This window comes from Pseudophryne corroboree, chromosome 5, assembly GCF_028390025.1.
Source record: "Pseudophryne corroboree isolate aPseCor3 chromosome 5, aPseCor3.hap2, whole genome shotgun sequence".
Taxonomy (NCBI): domain Eukaryota; kingdom Metazoa; phylum Chordata; class Amphibia; order Anura; family Myobatrachidae; genus Pseudophryne; species Pseudophryne corroboree.
This window is the reverse complement of record NC_086448.1, coordinates 764,078,143-764,096,694: the sequence shown is the minus strand read 5'-3', so window position 1 is coordinate 764,096,694 and position 18,552 is coordinate 764,078,143. Positions and strand designations below refer to the sequence as shown.

The following is an 18,552-nucleotide window of genomic DNA, read 5'->3' as shown; positions in this document are numbered from 1 at the left end:
CGGCCACAAATACCGCTATGTTCACTGCTAAGAAAATTGTGCAGGAATTTGTATGTAGATATGGTATCCCTAGAATAATCGAAAGTGATAGGGGTACCCATTTTACAGGTGATGTCTTTCAAGGAATGTGTAAGTTGATGGGAATTGATAGCAAGCTGCACACTCCATACCGTCCACAGGCGAGTGCGAAGGTGGAAAGAGTGAACAGCACTATTAAAAATAAACTGAGCAAAGTTATGGCAGAGACAGGATTGACATGGCCAGAAGCTTTACCCATTGTACTGTACAGCATCAGAACCACTCCCAGGTCCCCTCTTAATCTGTCTCCCTTTGAAATCTTGTTTGGTCGACAACCGCATGTTATGATTAACCCTCAGGATGATTTGAAGTGTAACAATGAAGTGACTGTAAAGTACCTGGTTAACATGAGTAGACAGCTAAGGAATCAAAATGATAATTTGAAGTTAGTGATTCCTGATTTACCAGATAGTAATTGTCATAACATTGAACCTGGGGATTATGTAATGATACGGAATTTTCTACGCTCAGGTTGCCTTATTGACAGATGGGAAGGACCATACCAAGTCTTATTGACTAGCACTACAGCATTGAAGGTTGCCGAGAGAGAGACTTGGGTTCATTCGTCCCACTGTAAGAAGGTTGCTGATCCAGAGAGGTCCTGTGATAAGGAACAGACGGTAGAGGAAGTTGTATCACTGGAGTGTCTGTTCCAGGAGGACTGAGGCGGCACCTGAGCATCGGAAAATCAGTTGTCGATTCCCTGTTCCCTTTTATTGTTTTTCTCCACTTCCCATCCCCTCTCCCTCAAATTATTTTTCCCCCTTCTCATTCTTCTCCGTTTCCTCCTATAAGATGGACTTGCCCCAAGAGACTGTGATCCGGATTTTCCTGTTGACCATGATGTTGACCAGAGCAGTCTGTTCCGGCTAGAGTACCATGGAGGTCGAGAGAGGTTCTGGAATGGGTTCTGATGACAAAGATGGAGGCGTAGTTTTCCAAGAACAACTTAACCAACAAGTAAAGGCGAGTATCAGAAAACGATCCGATAGCATTGACAATAGAAGGAATTGTGAAGGATTGTTAGCTGAAGAAAACTGTATCTGTAGGCTCTGTGACAATGTAGTTGAGGATGGGTGCATTAAGAAATGCCAATCCAGTTTTAATATCCACATGGACCGGCATCCATTGAGTGACTATCACTCCTTAGTGGGTAGTGTGTTGAATCAAACAGATTGTTGGGTATGCTCTCAAGTACCTCAAGGTCATAGCAAATCAGGACTAGTACCATTTCCTTTAACGGTAGGGGAGGTACTTGAGTTAAAGGGTGGGAGACCGGTGGACAGGAGGTTTAATATCTCCAGTCCTCCTAGTTTGAAGCTCCACCAATATCATGTGGATAGATCCCTAATATGTTTTAACACTACCAATCCCCGAAAGCCGGGAAATTGGGAAGTGTCATGGAGTAACCAAACCATGACCTTTTCATATAGAGCAGATAGAATGCCTACAGATACAGAGCTTATACGCCACATAGCCAGTAGAGAAAAATCCTTCCGATATAGGTATACCCTAGGAAGTAGGATTACGAGAGTTGGAGAAGTATCACCAGGATACTGTGCACATATCGTACAAACTGATACGTGTACTAGACAGATGGGAGAATTAGGGGTAGGAGATTTCACATGGAGGATGTGTAATATGGTTATGTCCTACTCCGTCCCATATGTTCTCCCCGATGATGCATATTTCATATGCGGGAGGAAGGCGTATAAGTGGCTTGCCCCAAACTCTGAAGGATTGTGTTATATTGGAAAAGTACTGCCTGAGGTAATGACTGTATCACATGCCAAAATGAAAGATATACACCGTGGTGCCCAAGCTCCTTATACTCACACCCATTACGAGCACGTAGTTAAAAGGCAACTGACAGAAAGGACAGAGCATTCGGCCTCTGACATGATCCATGAATCCACCGGGATTCAGGTCCTAATCGCGTTAGATTTCACTCGCACCGCTAGAGGAGTGCTGAACTATAGATATATCTCTGCGCTTGCAAATTTGTTAGACAATATCACAGAAATGTATGATGACACGTTTAGGTATACTGGAAGAGAGCTTCAAGCTTATAAAACAGAACTGGTTCAGCATAGAATGGTTCTTAATTATCTCACAGCAGTGACAGGTGGATATTGTGTCACACTGGCAACGCAGTACGGCGTGAAATGCTGAACATATATTACGAATAGCACCGAGGACCCGGTCGAGGTCATAGACCAAAAGATGGACGACATTCTCCAATTAAAGTGGGAATTTCGCAGGAGACACAATCTCACCCTTGCTGCTGTGGGTAATGAGCTGACTGGTTGGGTGTCATGGTTGAACCCGCGAAATTGGTTCTCTGGTTTAGGAGAATGGGCTCAAGGAGTCATAATGGATGTAGGGAAGTTTCTCCTATGTATCTTAGGTGTTGTCATATCGATTGGCTTGATATTTAGATGCGGTCAGGCTTTAATGAAGTGCAAACGTAGTACCAGGGTAATGAGTCTAAGGAGTGAGGAAATTGTAATTCCAATGGATTTGATTTATGACCCAACTGTAGAAACAATGATGTGATGAAAATGCGATTATACGGTCCGTTTCTTTCACCTGTTTTTCCGTTTTTTTTCCAAGGTAAAAAGACCCACTTTTGACGAGGAATTTGATGATCCTGTATACAGACAACTGATGGATTAAAGAAGAAGTTTTGACAACCTTATACACAGATATTTGATGAACTATGCCATAGACCCCCAGTTTCCCTAGAAATTTTAAAATTACGCTAGCCCAACACTTTTGTAAGTCTATGGACATTGACAAAGCTTTTTGCCCACACCTTTTGGCAAAAGCCCAAAGAAGACTGCATTCAACAGACACCGAACAAGACCTCAACCGACAAATGTTCATTAACCTGACATAGAATACCACTGCATTTACCATAAGTGTTCTTTATCTTCATCTCTACAACCTTCAGGTAATGACACACATAGTCGATAGGGAATACAGGCACAGATATCAGCAATCACATATTCCCCCATTCATGTATCATCAACTAAAATGTGCTCCCCCATTTTGTTGCAACCAAAATCCGAAAAGAGCTCGGTAAAGTTTGACAGCCCATCCACAGACCCGTACCGCGGGATAAGAAGGAATTCAAATGTATACTTCGCAATACCTCGAAGCTTGATTTAAAACACGTACGGCACGATGATACATGGCCTTCCAAACATGGATTCATACACACATGCTTCTGCTATCTCACTAGGTCATACCCTTTTCCTACCTTCTCCTCTCCTCCCCTACCCAACCATAGAAATGTATTTACACCTGACATATATTTTTCTCGTTTTGAAATGTTTTAGGAAGTGGCAGTTATTGTTGACTGCCAAAGGGTGGACTGTCAAAGTCAGAAAAATATCACGCTACACACTGCCATATTTGCACCTCATGCGAGTGCCTGTTGCACGTTCATGAGCCCTGCCGTGCGTGCGCATACTCGCCGCTGCGGGCACCCGCAGGCGCACGGTGTGCGCATTTACGGTAAAGTTTATGTGCGTCTAGCGGGCGACTCGTTCGTTACATATTTTAACTATATAATGTATTTTGTAGATCATGGTCCCCTTGATAGATTCTGAAAGTTTAGTTAATGTAGCATGTTCATGGACAAAGAGAACCCTCTTTGTTTGATACGAAGGGTCAGACATGGGTCATACAGTGGTGTTTAGTATCCATCGGAAGAGTATTTAATTAGCAATATTCCGGTGTTGGTTTGGAGCGGATTAATCGCTCGTGCGAATAGTTATGGACATAAGAAGTTTATGTCCATTTACTATTATTTGCACTTACTTATCCATGCGGCGGGAAACCTAGTTTCCCACCCACCTGAGCAGTTGGAAATGGTCTCAGCCCACCTGTATGAATCAACCTATGACCTTTTGTTATAATACGAAGACGAATTCCTGTGTCCAATGAACAATGAGATTGTAGGGACCATTGAACTGTATTGTGTGTGGGGCATAAATAGACAAGCCGACCATATCCAGCGCACTCTCTTCAACGGTTCTCATTGCTGATAATCGGGAGCTGGATATCGAGGCGCATGTGATCGTTCCCCTTGTGCGTAAGTTTTCTCCGCAATCATATTGTCTTTATTGTTATTGTGAGCCATATCTCTCTCTCTCTCCTCCTCTTTCTCTCTCATTTTCCTTAAACGTAATTGTATTGTATTTCCTGTGTAGTTACCTGGTTAGTTAGTCTATGTTATATTGGTAGTGTATGACTTGTATTGTATTGTTCTTTTGCAAGTATAACATTCATATAAGGCGTTAGACCCTAAGCCCGGTATTTGTGTATTTCTTATAGTGTTAAGTATTCTCAGAGCGTCGGTGACGCTCGAACAGCTTTTAAGTTAATAAGGTTACACTGTGTTGCATCTACACTCTATCACTACACTGAGGTTTTTCTGTATAATACATTGTTCATGGTTTACATATAAAGGTTTAACATTGTGAGCGTCTGCGCCGCTGGTGATCTCCTCGTGGTCCCGAGCGTCCGCTACGCTATAGCGAACCATAACGTTAGTCAGCAGCCGATAGCGGGCCTGCCTGTGATCTCTTGGCCGTGAGCGAACGTAACGCGTGAGCGTCTTGACTACGGCTAAGCGATTGTTACGCAACGTGCGTACCCTTACGGTACTCCAGACGTCAATAGCGTACAGTGTTCTTAGGCCTCTTAAAGGGTTTTAAGTAAGATAAATATTTAGCTTTATCACTGTCAATTTGAGACCTTTAGTGTCTCTACAGTGAATCTGCCTTGGGTTTGCTTACAAAGAAAGCCCCCTGCTCCAGATGGTGTGGTTAATGCCTAATGAACCCTTGGAAAGATTTGTTTGATGAAGTCTTTCATCACAAGATTTGGTTTAGTAGTTGAAAGCACAATGTTTCTCCTACGAGGGGAAAATCCTGGAAGGAGACTTATGGGACAACCCTATAAGGAGGCAGACTTTTGCCGTTTTACCAAGCATGGCTGATCTAGCATGAAGTGACCGAAGATCAAACGAAGGAACAAATATTGGCCCTCATTCCGAGTTGTTCGCTCGGTATTTTTCATCGCATCGCAATGAAAATCCGCTTAGTACGCATGCGCAATGTTCGCACTGCGACTGCGCCAAGTAACTTTGCTATGTAGAAAGTATTTTTACTCACGGCTTTTTCATCGCTCCGGCGAACGTAATGTGATTGACAGGAAATGGGTGTTAATGGGCGGAAACACGGCGTTTCAGGGGCGTGTGGCTGAAAACGCTACCGTTTCCGGAAAAAACGCAGGAGTGGCTGGAGAAACGGTGGGAGTGCCTGGGCGAACGCTGGGTGTGTTTGTGACGTCAACCAGGAACGACAAGCACTGAACTGATCGCACAGGCAGAGTAAGTCTGGAGCTACTCTGAAACTACTAAGTAGTTAGTAATCGCAATATTGCGAATACATCGGTCGCAATTTTAAGAAGCTAAGATTCACTCCCAGTAGGCGGCGGCTTAGCGTGTGTAACTCTGCTAAATTCGCCTTGCGACCGATCAACTCGGAATGAGGGCCATTGTTGTTGCTTACAATCGCTGCAAACCTTGTATCAATAAAGAAAGAACAAATATATATTAAGCTGCACAGAAATGTAAACATAGCACAAACAATGGCTTGCTAATGAAACTAATTTATTATTAAAATCACAAAGAAGCAAAAACTTGCCCTGACCAATGGCCAAAGTGAGGGCAAAGAATGGATATATTTGAGTAATAGTGTAAAAAATAATTCAATTACAGGATCCAAATATTGAATTGAGATAAAGTCATAAAAATGGCAGTGGTTCTTAGCAAGAAACATTGTGGTTTCCTTTAATGCCTCCCTTTGACAGGTGCAAACTATGACTCCCAATGTGCCAGGGAAAATCTGTACATACAGTAGCAGAAACATCCTTATTCCCTTTAAATCCTCAAATTGACAGATATAAACTACTGCTCCCAATGTGCTACAGCAAATCTGTACATAGCCAGCACATCCTGATTCCTTTTAAATCCTCCCATTGGCAGGTGCAAACTGCTGCTTCCAATGCACCAGAGAAAATCTGTATATAGAAAGAAACATCCTGATTCCCTTTAATTCCTCCCATTAGCAGATGCAAAGTTCTGCTCCCAATGTGCCAGAGAAAATCTGTACCTAGCAGAAACATTCTGATTCCCTTTAAATCCTCCAATTGACAGATATAAACTACTGCTCCCAATGTGCTACAGCAAATCTGTACATAGCAAGAAACATCCTGATTCCCTTTACCGCCTTCCATTAACAGGTGCATACTACTGCCCCCAATGTGCAACAGCCAGAAAGATCTTCATTCCCTTAACTCCTCACAGTGACAGATGTGTCCAAGCAAATTGTGGCACACCACCATGGAGGACTTTGCTTTGTAATGTGACCATTTTGAACCTTAAGAAATGCAGCCCTCCCAATTTTGCTACTTTTAAACATTGTCCAAAAACTCATAAAATTACAGGTTTTTTCATTTTCTTTATATTCATTTCTTAATTTCGCCAGCGATCCACAAAGATATTTTTAAGAGGTAGCAGCTGTCATTTCTGAAATATGCCTGTCTTTTATGCAATGGACTTCTACACAAACGTATTTGTATAATTAAAATGTGGCCTTTCATTGATTGATGGTTTTTTATGGTTTCAGAAGTAGTCTGCTCCGCTGGCTTACATGTAACATTATAGTAGAAGGTCCCTTGATAAATCGGAGCAATATCTGTGACTAAGCCAAGTGATGCATTTATGTCTCACAGGCGATCTACAAGATGGTCTCCTCGGTAATGAAAATGCCGGAAGACGAATCGACACCTGAAAAAAGAACAGAAAAAATCTTTCGGCAAATGGATACCAACCGAGATGGTATGTATCGGACTACTAGGGGCCAAAGTCAACTAATGCAAATTGTTTAGCCATATAGAAGCTGTTTCAGTGTTTTAAATGCTACATTGGTTCTTTTTCTACATTCATTAATACAGCTTTGAAAACATTGGGGCAGATGTATTAAGCCTGGAAGCATAGTCCGTCAATCTCCCTAATTGCACCTTAACCCCATTATGCAGCTGTTACATTCTTGGGAGGAAAAAAGAAATTAGAGATACATACATTCAAATGGGATCATCAGTAGCATTTCCCTGCATTGGTTATAATGCACAATGAGCCCTATGACTACATGCATTTTAATAAATAAGGTTTCTCGTGGCCACTTACAGTATATGGAAGCTCTTGTAAAACACCATACACAAACAAATCCTGAACAATATCAGTATCTTTTTTTCAACAAGTAGATTTTACTAACTGTGGGGCTCATTTACATTTGCATGTACAGATGGGTCCATGTTTATCTTGACTTTTAATAGGATTAACTGAGACTGGGCAGTCGGACTTAATCCCCTGCTGTAGTGACTTAATCCCCTGCTGTATTGTTCTCTGTATTGTATTGCAACTGAGAACAATAGATGAAGGGTTTATGTTAATAAACCATGTTGTGAATAGGCGCAGAAAACTAGCCAAGATAACCGTGGACCCATCTGTAAGTCATGTTTATGACACGCCTCTCCGATGTAGCAGCACGTGTCCACACTTATTGGTGTTACTTTCACAATCTCCCTGAATACGTTTTAAAAAGTAGGCAAGTGTATTATTATGTACGCAGCCGTAACCACCTGTCACTAATCTAAATAATCTGCACCCATACAAAAAACAACAACGTTGTATATGTTTGCTAGTTGGTGATAGTGGAGTCAGTGAGACATTGGGTTGTCTGGATACTGCTATATTATGGGTGGTAGTATCAGTGCTGCACCTAAATTTAAGTAGGCAACATCTATTTATTGCCACATGCGCGGTAAAGTATGACCAGTGAGAGATATAGTAATATTGAACTGGATTCCTTCAGGGAGCACCCTTTCTTGGTATCTTGGTATAACAGTAGGAGACCTTACTACCTAGGGGGGAATTCAATTGTTCGCGTTTATTTTTTGCGAGACAGAAATGGGCTTTATTGCGATTTATTTTTCTTATTTTTTATTTTTTTGCCCAATGTTTTTTTTGGGCAATTCAATTTAAGGTAGTTTGCACGTGAAATCATTTAGGATCCAGGATAAGGCAATTATCAGGGATTTTGTTTCGGGACAGCATGGAGACTAATTGGATAGACCCCGAGGGATCAATTAGATGCTGTAAATTACTTGCGGCTAATTGAATTCCCCCCATATTGTAAAGGACCCATGGGGGGATTGGGGTAATTCTTTCTGACAACATACCTACTTAGGGCTGAATTCAATTAGGCACAGGGAAAAGACCCATGTTTTCCTCCTTAGACCTATTCAATTATTCTGCATTTTTCCTATGCGGTAAGCCCTGGGTTAATGCGCGCTAACCCTTAAAGTCTGTGCAAAGTGCTGAAATCTATAGATTTCCCAGTGCATTAAATGCAGAGTATGCATTTTAATGCAGATTTTTCCTCGCAGCTCCTAAGGCTGCTGGGAAAAATCCACCCTCTGAGGCTTAGCATGTGGGGTTCCTGCAGCTAATTGAATTGTGCAGCGCATTCTATTAGCTGTGGGGTAGATCCTGCGCCTAATTGAATGTCCTCATTAGAGTAACACTTTTATGCTACACCTTTTGTTATTGGATGGGTTTCTCCACTTGGGAAATATGTGTCCACTGATATAGTGCACTGGACTGTTTATAGTCCATGTGGATTAGAGAGGAGCTGTGCTTCAAAGTCAATATCCGACACATCGTCCCACACTGGAGGTGGACTTACCAGTAATGCGGTTGTACTGAAGTGGCTCCTGACATTAACCGGGGTAAGCACTGATAGAAAACAGCTGGGTTGGTTGATTGCTGCGGTAGTGTGCATTTTCCCTCACACCAGGGATGTCTGTGTCTGCGAGTATCTCCAGGAGAACCTTCCTGGTTCCAGGGGTCTTGCGATACTTGGCAGTGCAGTGGATGGATTACTGCCTTCTCTTCAGCCAGTATTTTAAGCACAGCCTGTAAAATGACTTAAGCTGATTGGTTGGTACTTCAGCTCTCTCCAAGATTTGATAAATCTCCCCATTAGGGTTGCAAAAATATAAATTGCAAAAGATCCAGTTAAAAAAGAAAATTGGTCATCAGTGAACTACAGTTGTGTCCTCTTTCATCTTCCAAACAAGTCACGGTAATTTACTTCCATAAGGAAGTATGGAGCGTACGCAGACTGCGGCTAGTTGCTGCAGGTAATTGCTGCCGGGATGCGTAAGCATGATTACCTGCAAGATAAAAAAGGACACATCTGTAAGCCTAGGAAGAGAAATGTATAAATGTGCTTTGAACCTCATCTGGCTCCTTTTGAAGTCACAGAAAAAATGCAGCATTTTATATTTTTCTCATCGTATATCAAGCTTCTCATGATATTGTTGGCCATAAGGGTCAGCGCTAGTCTTACAAGTGTAGGTTTGTATACAGCTAACAAAAGTAATGGTATGAGGTACAGTATTTCTGTATTTCTTGCAAACAAGGTACCTCATTTTTGCAGGTCCTACTCTATCATTTATTCTTCAAACAACACTGAAATGCTGTTCTCGGCTGTTGAGCCGGAGTGTTTTTAGAAGGGTGGGTGATTTCTAAACTACACCCAGTTAGTCTTTAAAAGGCAGACTAGGACAACATGGGGGGACTTCAATAGGTTTGTGCTCGGCAGCCACTAGATGGCGCCCGACGGAGCAATTCAATTGTTGCTTCATTCAAGCGCGAACAGTTGCCAGCGCCGGCATTTCAGCTTGCAGCCCCCCAAGCTGAAATGAGCGGAAAGGGACCCTTTTGGGCGCCAAAATGGCACTTTTCTCCTCTCACCCAGCACTTTGGTCAAGTTTAGCCATTTTACACGGTTAAACTCGATCTGTCTAAGTGCGATCAGCGTGTAAAAATAAACAATTGAATTGCGCCCCACAATCTCCCGTCACTTTAGAATGGGGAGATAGGAAGCGAGGCTGGCGCTTAAAGCCATTGATTTCCCTCCCATGAGTCAATGGGATGTATCAAGCAATCAGCTTTGAGGTAGCATTTATCAGGTAAGCTCTTTAAAATGGTAGACAGATGCTGATTGACTGGTTGCCGTGGGCAACTTCTCCATTCTTTTCACTGCTTTATACATTAATCCCGATATTTGGAAATAGAAAAGAAATAAGACCTCGCTCCCATACTTTCACCCCTCATCCTTACTACTGACAATCTGTATAGATCTATCAAAATGAAAGCATGAGTCTAATATGCTCAAGCACGTTCTGGGCTATTTATAATCATTTCTTGAGCGATTTATCATCTTAAGGAGAAATAAATCAGTCATTTTCTTTATCCACAGGAAAACTGTCACTGGAGGAGTTTATCAAAGGGGCAAAGAGCGACCCCTCTATCGTCCGCCTACTTCAGTGTGATCCAAGCAGTGCCGGACAGTTCTGAACATTTTATTTTTTTCGATAAAACACGTAAAAAAAAAAATCATTACGTTTTTATTTTTGCCAAAATTAAATTTATTGTGGTGAAAACACGTCATGGCCAAAACGTAACTACTTCCTCTTCTGTGGTAAACTTCATTTTGGATGACAAAGAATGGTGAATGCTGACAACATGTGGTGCAGGACATTTGTTGTACCTTTTTTTATTTTATTTTTTTATGCCATTTTCCTCTGCAGGATAACAAGAGACGTCCGCTGTATTTCAAGGATTTTATTTTATTTTTTTACAGAGCTGACAAACAAATTTTAAGATGGCTGTGGTTGTGATTTGGCTTAGTTACTTCAATTCCTTCTTATGTTAGCTTTTTTTTCTTTCTTTCTTTCTTATGAAGCCGATCATGATAAACTATTTAGATTACGAAAAAGTGACCACCCCTAATACTGTGCATCTTTTTTCAATTTAAACAAAATACTACAGACCGCAGCGGCAGCCATTTGTGATTCAGTCTCAGCCTGTCGGTTCACTAAGAACGAGTGACATCACCAAAACATGAGTAAGATGTGCCTCATGCCTCAGTCATGTTACTATTTCCTAGTAAATTGCATTTCCGTGAATATTGATTCAGTCCACAAAATGGCTGCCTCCAACCGTGTGTAGGTGACAGGTAATTTTAGGAGTTATGCAATAATTGCAATAAAAATGCTCAAGCATTACCAAAAATGTGCATGCTTTGCCGCAAACATTGCCCGAACTGGCGCAATTTGGTGAGGCTTTTTTTTTTTTTTTTGTATAAAAGAGTGGCAGTGTTCACAAAACGACACTTACAGTAGGTGAGTTTCATGTGCTTCAGTCTTCTAAAATATGCTCCCAGTTCCATGTATGGTATGCTTCAGTAGCTAAGGCATTTGATGTAAGCGTGTCATTGCCCAGTAATGGATTAAAGGATGACGTGTATTGTCATTTGAGTCCCTAACTAACAAATGGAATGCTACAGGTCAATATACTGTACGGTCAGTTTATAGAGAGATTTTCATGGAAGGTTCACCCACTCTCATTTAGACGCCATCAGGATGAAGCATAACCGAGAACAATCGATGGAGAAACATCCCAGAAGAGATTTCTACACAGACTGCAGTGACATACCCAGATACGGAGTTGGCCGTCATCAATTGATGTCTTGTTTCCTCCTGCCCACATGAACAGCAGAGGAGATGGTGCAGTTGATTATTGGGGGTGGAAGTAAAGTGGGGAGGACCGGTGATGCGTTTATCCTTTCGTGCCCCCTACCCCTCAGTTCCTTATTTGGGGTTTCAGTTACACTTTAATGAAGCCGAAAGTTTATAGAGGCTTGAATGTGCATGTGTGGACACACATACTCAGAATAGTAAATGCATGTCACCCCTCTGTCCCTTCCAAACGGTTTTCCTATAGGGTCTGGTGACTGCTAATTACAGTGATAGGTCACTGCATCTACCTACTGCTCTGTTTCCCGGCTTGCGTGGAGAAAGCCCTAGGAGAAGACCATTTGTTGAGGGATATCTATCAAATTATCTAGCAGGAATGGTCATAATGAATACAGTGGTGCCAAGAACAATGGTGTGATGTGACCTAGGTCGCCCCTAAGATTTATTTTTATTCCGAGACCAATTCTTCTTGAAGGATCTTGGAAATGTTATAGCTCAACATCTTATTAATAAAACTAGTTTTAGAATTATTTTATTATTTTTTAAAGTGAGTAACGCAAACTAATGTAACAAAACATAACATTACAGATATAGACTAAAGCTGGATACACACTGCAAATAATCGGGCTGATCAACCGATTCTTGGCTGGTCAGTCCTATTATTGCATAGTGTGTTCACAACGCTGAGGGACAATTATCGACGACTCTGATCTGGCTTGCTGAACAACCTTTGTAGGAAAAAATAAGGCGATAATGTGTACATGATCGGTATAACAGTTCAGAACATGGGACCCACTACCGCCGCTTCCGGTGTCCTCTGCTTCATAACATCCGTGCCGTCAACTGTTAGCTGTACCACCAGAGCTATGTCTACAGTCTAGGTCCTCTGCATGTCTCCTCTCTGACTGGGACTGTGCAGGAGGCGGGGACTGTCTTGGAGGCTTCATTCGGCTCAGCAGCCGTGTGCATGGAGCCAGAATCCGTACCGATGGTAGTGGGTACTATGTTCTGAACTTGAACTGCATATAATCGTTCAGATAGGAATGATAATTCAGTAGTGCTTACACTGGAAATTGAATGCTATCAAGATCATTAAATCTCAGAAAATTTAGGATCCTTTTTAAATCTTTCAGGTGTGTACCTAGCTTAAGGCCCGCTGGAGCCTGACAAAGTATCGTTGCTGCAGAAACCGGGATGACGCAAGCATTTTCCTATTATATCTGAGAAACTGATCTGAGAAGCCAATTCATGCTTTATTGACAATACAATGCCAAGCTGTTGAGATTGTTTTGTGACCTGAGGTGGTTTTTACATTTTAGTTTGCCAATTACATATTCCAGGGCCTCAATAAGCCCCCATGGGGCCCTAGACAAGTTACTGATTTGGGCTCCATTGCATCCTCAGTAAAAATGGATTCCAGTAAGCTTTCCCGCCCGGGCCACAGGCAGGAACCTATGTTGCCTAATAGATAATCCCGCCCTGTCTTGTTGTCCATTAGCAAAAGTGGAAGCAAATTATCTAAAAGCAATGCAGGGTTTTCATCTTGACCTTGTGGATCTCATTCAGAAGAGCTAGTGGGGCTTTCATATTTTGATACAGGGCATCCGGAAAGTATTCACATCGCTTCACTTTTTCCACATTTTGTTATGTTACAGCCTTATTCCAAAATGGAATAAATTATTTTTTTCCCCTCAAAATTCTACACACACTACCCCATAACGACAACGTGTGAAAAGTTTTTTTTGTTTTTTGTAAAAAAAAATGTAAAATAAAAAACTAAGAAATCACATGTACATAACTAATTCACAGCCTTTGCCATGAAGCTCAAAATTGTGCTTCGGTGTATCCATTTTCACTGATGATCATTGAGATGTTCCTACAGTTTAATTGGAGTCCACCTGTGGTAAATTCAGTTGATTGGACATGATTTGGAAAGGCACACACCTGTCTATATAAGGTCCCACACTTGACAGTGCATGTCTGAGCGCAAACAAAGCATGAAGTCAATGGAATTGTCTGTAGATCTCCGAGGCAGTATTGTCTCGAGTCACAAATCTGGGGAAGGGTACAGAAAAATATCAGCTGCTTTGAAGGTCCCAATGAGCACAGTGGCCTCCATCATCTGTAAATGGAAGAAGTTTGGAACCACCAGGACTCTTCCTAGAGCTGTCCGGCCATCTAAAGTGAGCGATCGGGGGAGAAGGGCCCTAGTCAGGGAGGTGACCAAGAACCCGATGGTAACTCTGTCAGAGCTACAGAATTCCTCTGTGGAGAGAGGAGATCCTTCTAGAAGGACAACCATCTCTGCAGCAATCCACCAATCAGGCCTGTATGGTAAAGTGGCCAGACGGTAGCCACTCCTTAGTAAAAAGCACGTGAAGGACTCTCAGACCATGAGAAACAAAATTCTCTGGTCTGATGAGACAAAGATTGAACTCTTTGGCATGAATGCTAGGCGTCATGTTTAGAGGAAACCAGGTACCGCTCATCACCAGGCCAATACCATCCCTACAGTGAAGCATGGTGGTGGCAGCATCATGCTGTGGAGATGTTTTTCAGCGGCAGGAACTGGGAGACTAATCAGGATAGACAGAAAGATGAATGCAGCAATGTACAGACACATCTTGGATGAAAACCTGAACCAGAGCGCTCTTGACCTCAGACTGGGGCGATGGTTTATCTTTCAGCAGGACAACGACCCTAAGCACACAGCCAAGATATCAAAGGAGTAGCTTCAGGACAACTCTGTGAATGTCCTTGAGTGGCCCAGCCAGAGCAGGGACTTGAATCCAGTTGAACATCTCTGGAGAGATCTGAAAATGGCTGTGCACCGACACTTCCCATCCAACCTGATGGAGCTTGAGAGGTGCTGCAAAGAGGAATGGGCAAAACTGCCCAAAGATAGGTGTGCCAAGCTTGTGGCATCATATTCAAAAAGACCTCAGGCTGTAATTGCTGCCAAAGATGCATCAACAAAGTATTGAGCAAAGGCTGTGAATACTTGCGTACATGTGATTTTTATTTTTTTTATAAATTTGCAAAAATCTCAAAAAAATGTTTTTCACGTTGTTATTATAGGGTATTGCATGTAAAATTTTGAGGGGAAAAAATGAATTTATTCCATTTAGGAATAAGGCTGTAACATAGCAAAATGTGGAAAAAGTGAAGTACTGTGTATACTTTCCGGATGCACTGTATGTGTACATCCTGGTCCCTGCTCTCTATAGCCCTGGGTGCAGTCCATTCCAGCTAATCAGATATCCGCTTGTAGCTGTTACGGGTAGTCAGACTAGATAAAGCTGGCATCTGATAGGTTCCTGTGGAATGCAGCACATGATTGTTCTTTGCTAGCAGCTGACATATTATTGGTAACTATGGATTACAGTACAGCGTTGTTCTTTACTTATATTGGGCATAGGTAGACTAGTTACCTGCCCATCAAAATTATGTACAACAGTAATGTCAGCACCTGCCGCTGTGCTTTGTCGGGCGCCATCTACTGGCCGCCGGCGTGCAAAACACTTGAATTCCCCCATAGAGGGGGGAGCAACGTTAGCTCTTTGCATTATCCTATATAATTAAAGGCCTATGCTGTGCTGTAACCAAGTGGCTCCCAAACTGTCATCATGGCACCCTCGGGAGAGATGTACTAAGCCGTGGAGAGAGATAAATTACCAGTCAATCATCTCCTAACTGTCATGTTACAGACCATGGGGTCTATTCATGAAGCAGTGAAAAGTGTGGAGAAGTGAGCCAGTGGAGAAGTTTCCCATGGCAACCAATCGGCACTAAAGTAACATCTATAATTTGCATACTATACAATTTTACGAAGCAGCTGATTGGTTGCCATGGGCAACTTCTCCACAGGCTCACTTCTCCACTCTTTTCACTGCTTTATGAATAGACCTCTGTATTTGAAAATGACAGTTAGGAGCTGATTGGCTGGTGCTTTATCTACATTTTATCACTCCAAGGCTTAGTACATCTGCCCCAGGGGAACAGTCTGTGTTTAAAAGATATATATGGGTGCACTCAGATGCCTTAATCAAAATGAATGAGGTACTGTATTAATTAAGTCAACTGTGCACAAGTATGGATATCCTTAAAACCTGGACTTGTTAGGGTGCCTGATCCACCACTGTAACGCATAAAGCTAACGGCTGATAAATATATGAATATACTGAAAAAAAAAAAAAATATATATTTTCTGCTTGCAACATTGTAGTAAATACGTAAACTTATGTTTTTGGTTTTTCCCACTCCATAAATCCTTCTGCTCACAATTAATTGGACCGTTACCTTGTATCATTGTGCTTCTACTGTGTAGTACAGGCCTGTATTTCTTCTTTCTAGTTAATCTTTCCATGTAATGTACCCCACCATATACAGATGTAACTGTGTATTTGGAGATTGTGTAAGTGTCTTGTGAATGTGGGTCAAATAATTGCTTAATCTGATTATGGGGATTAACAAGTGTAGTTTATGTGAGCATGACTTATTGCAAGTTCATTTTATTTTCTGTTCGTTGTTGAATATACCAAGCTTTAAAAAATAAGATGGTTAAACGGACATGAACGCAGCCTAATTCTTCCAGAAAGAAACGTGAATTTATTGTTCCCTTTACTGACCCAAATGCATCCCCCACTACTGGTTCTTTTCATTTTGCTTATCATTGCAAATACTCTGTCATGTCAAAACAATTCTACTGCATTTTTAATGCATGACATATCATTTTTCCAAACTGTGAATAATTCTGGTATGCAAAAATAATGTGGTTTGACGTTTACATAAATGACGTTACTTAGAGTTTTTTGTTTTTCTTAAGTAAAGAAATAAATATTGATTTTAAAAAAAGTTTGCTTTTTTTTCATGTTTTTCGTGGTTTCGTCAGTTTAACGCAGAACGTGATCAGAATGCAGACTTCTTAAAGTTTGGTTCCACTGTGTAAGGAAACACCATATTTTCCCAGCAAGTCAAACTTGGCACAGGCTCCCTGTCACCTCCCATAGTATTTACAGCAAAATGTCAGCCTGACTGTTATATATCATCGAGCGAGTTAATCCTGACGCTTACAAGTTCAGTGACTGATAGTGGTTTTAAATCAAAGGCAAAAGTAAACCGGAATCTTGTGAAAGGATGTTTTCTTCTCCTTTTTTATTTTTTTTTTATTTTTCATCTTTTTCTTCTCTGTGAGACCATTTAAGTTTTTTGGGTTTTCTATTTTAGTTTGTAATAATGTTAAAATAATCCAAGAAAAATCCATAAATTTCTGATGCCGAAAATCAGTGACAGTCTCTGGGAGCACAGGGCAATAAGCAGTTCACACAGTCGTTTGTCATATATAAGTAGATAACTTTGTCATGCATAAGGTGGCTTTATGCTGCCAAGAACCTCCGCCATCTGTAGGCCCTCGGACCATGCTGAGTAAATGGTAATGAATGATTGGCCTTGCGTTTAATTTCTAGTCCACAAAACCCTGTGGCTATAAATGAACAGTATAAATAGGCACAGATGACGGTTTTAGTGGAGAGAACTGAATGGAGAAATTATACTGCTTCCTCCCGCGGTGATTGGATGTGCCACAAGGAAGGAAGATAATGGTCTCCGCGGGAGTTATTCTACAGTATGTGCTCACCAAATTGTCACTTGTAATCAAAATGGATTTTAAGATCTCTACACTCCATCTGCTTGTTTTTAAGGGGCTAGATTCCCATAAGGAATGTGTTCTTAGCAGTTCTAAAGCAGACATGTCACTTTATTTTTTAGAATTCTAAAATGATAATAAAACTCCTATTTACAGGCCTGGCAGGGTAGCTGTGGATGTCCGTCTGCACCCAGGGAGATTCAAACAGCAGCCCCATTTTCTATGCTGCAATCGCTGGCAGAGCATTCAATACTCCCGCCGCTTCTATTGTTTGGCCCAAAAAAAGTCATGTGTCTTTCCTCACACTCTTTACTCAGTGCTATGGGGGTCAGTGATGTGCATGTGCCACTGCCGATACAGACGTATAGAAAGGAGTGTCAAATAGTGTAGCCGCCTGTGGTTACTATGGATAACTTCTCCACTGGTTCACTTCTCCACTATTTTCACTGCTTGATACATCAAATCCTAAGGATGGAAGAGGCACTAAGGAGAGGAACCAGAGTGTCATGGAGCAATGTTTCAATCTGTGCTACAATTATGTGCTGTTAACACTATCCATAAGGGCCAATTCAATTGTTTTGGCCATCTGTTTTTTTCTGTCTAAACTTGTCACACTTCAGTTGTGTTTGGGCTCCCATGCATATTGCGCATGTCACGCCCAAACAGACAGACTAAACCCATCTGAAGTCCTGCTTTCGGCGTCCAAACTCCAAATACATTTTTGTAAAAAGCAGTCAGAGTGTGCAGTCAGTTGCATATGGGTGGTCATTCCGAGTTGTTCGCTCGGTAATTTTCTAAGCATCGCAGCGATTTTCCGCTAATTGCGCATGCGCAATGTTCACACTGCAACTGCGCCAAGTAAATTTGCTATGCAGTTAGGGAATTTTACTCACGCCATTACGAGGTTTTTTCTTCGTTCTGGTGATCGTAATGTGATTGACAGGAAGTGGGTGTTTCTGGGCGGAAACTGGCCGTTTTATGGGAGTGTGTGAAAAAACGCTGCCGTTTCTGGGAAAAACGCGGGAGTGGCTGGAGAAACGGTGGAGTGTCTGGGCGAACGCTGGGTGTGTTTGTGACGTCAAACCAGGAACGAAACTGACTGAACTGATCGCAGTTGCCAAGTAAGTGTGGAGCTACTCAGAAACTGC

General features: G+C 41.8%; 1 protein-coding gene across 2 annotated transcripts in view; it reads left to right on the top strand.

The window, feature by feature from the left end:
• The window catches only part of NCALD (neurocalcin delta), a 192,353-nt gene extending 175,739 nt beyond the window's left edge, over nt 1-16,614 (top strand). For both annotated transcript variants that reach the window (XM_063924216.1, XM_063924217.1), the window contains exons 3-4: nt 6,886-6,991; nt 10,482-16,614. In XM_063924216.1, the coding sequence (XP_063780286.1) occupies nt 6,886-6,991; nt 10,482-10,579 (204 nt within the window). In that variant the 3' untranslated portion in view covers nt 10,580-16,614. The remainder of the gene's footprint in view (nt 1-6,885; nt 6,992-10,481) is intronic.
• Nucleotides 16,615-18,552: the final 1,938 nt, after the last annotated feature.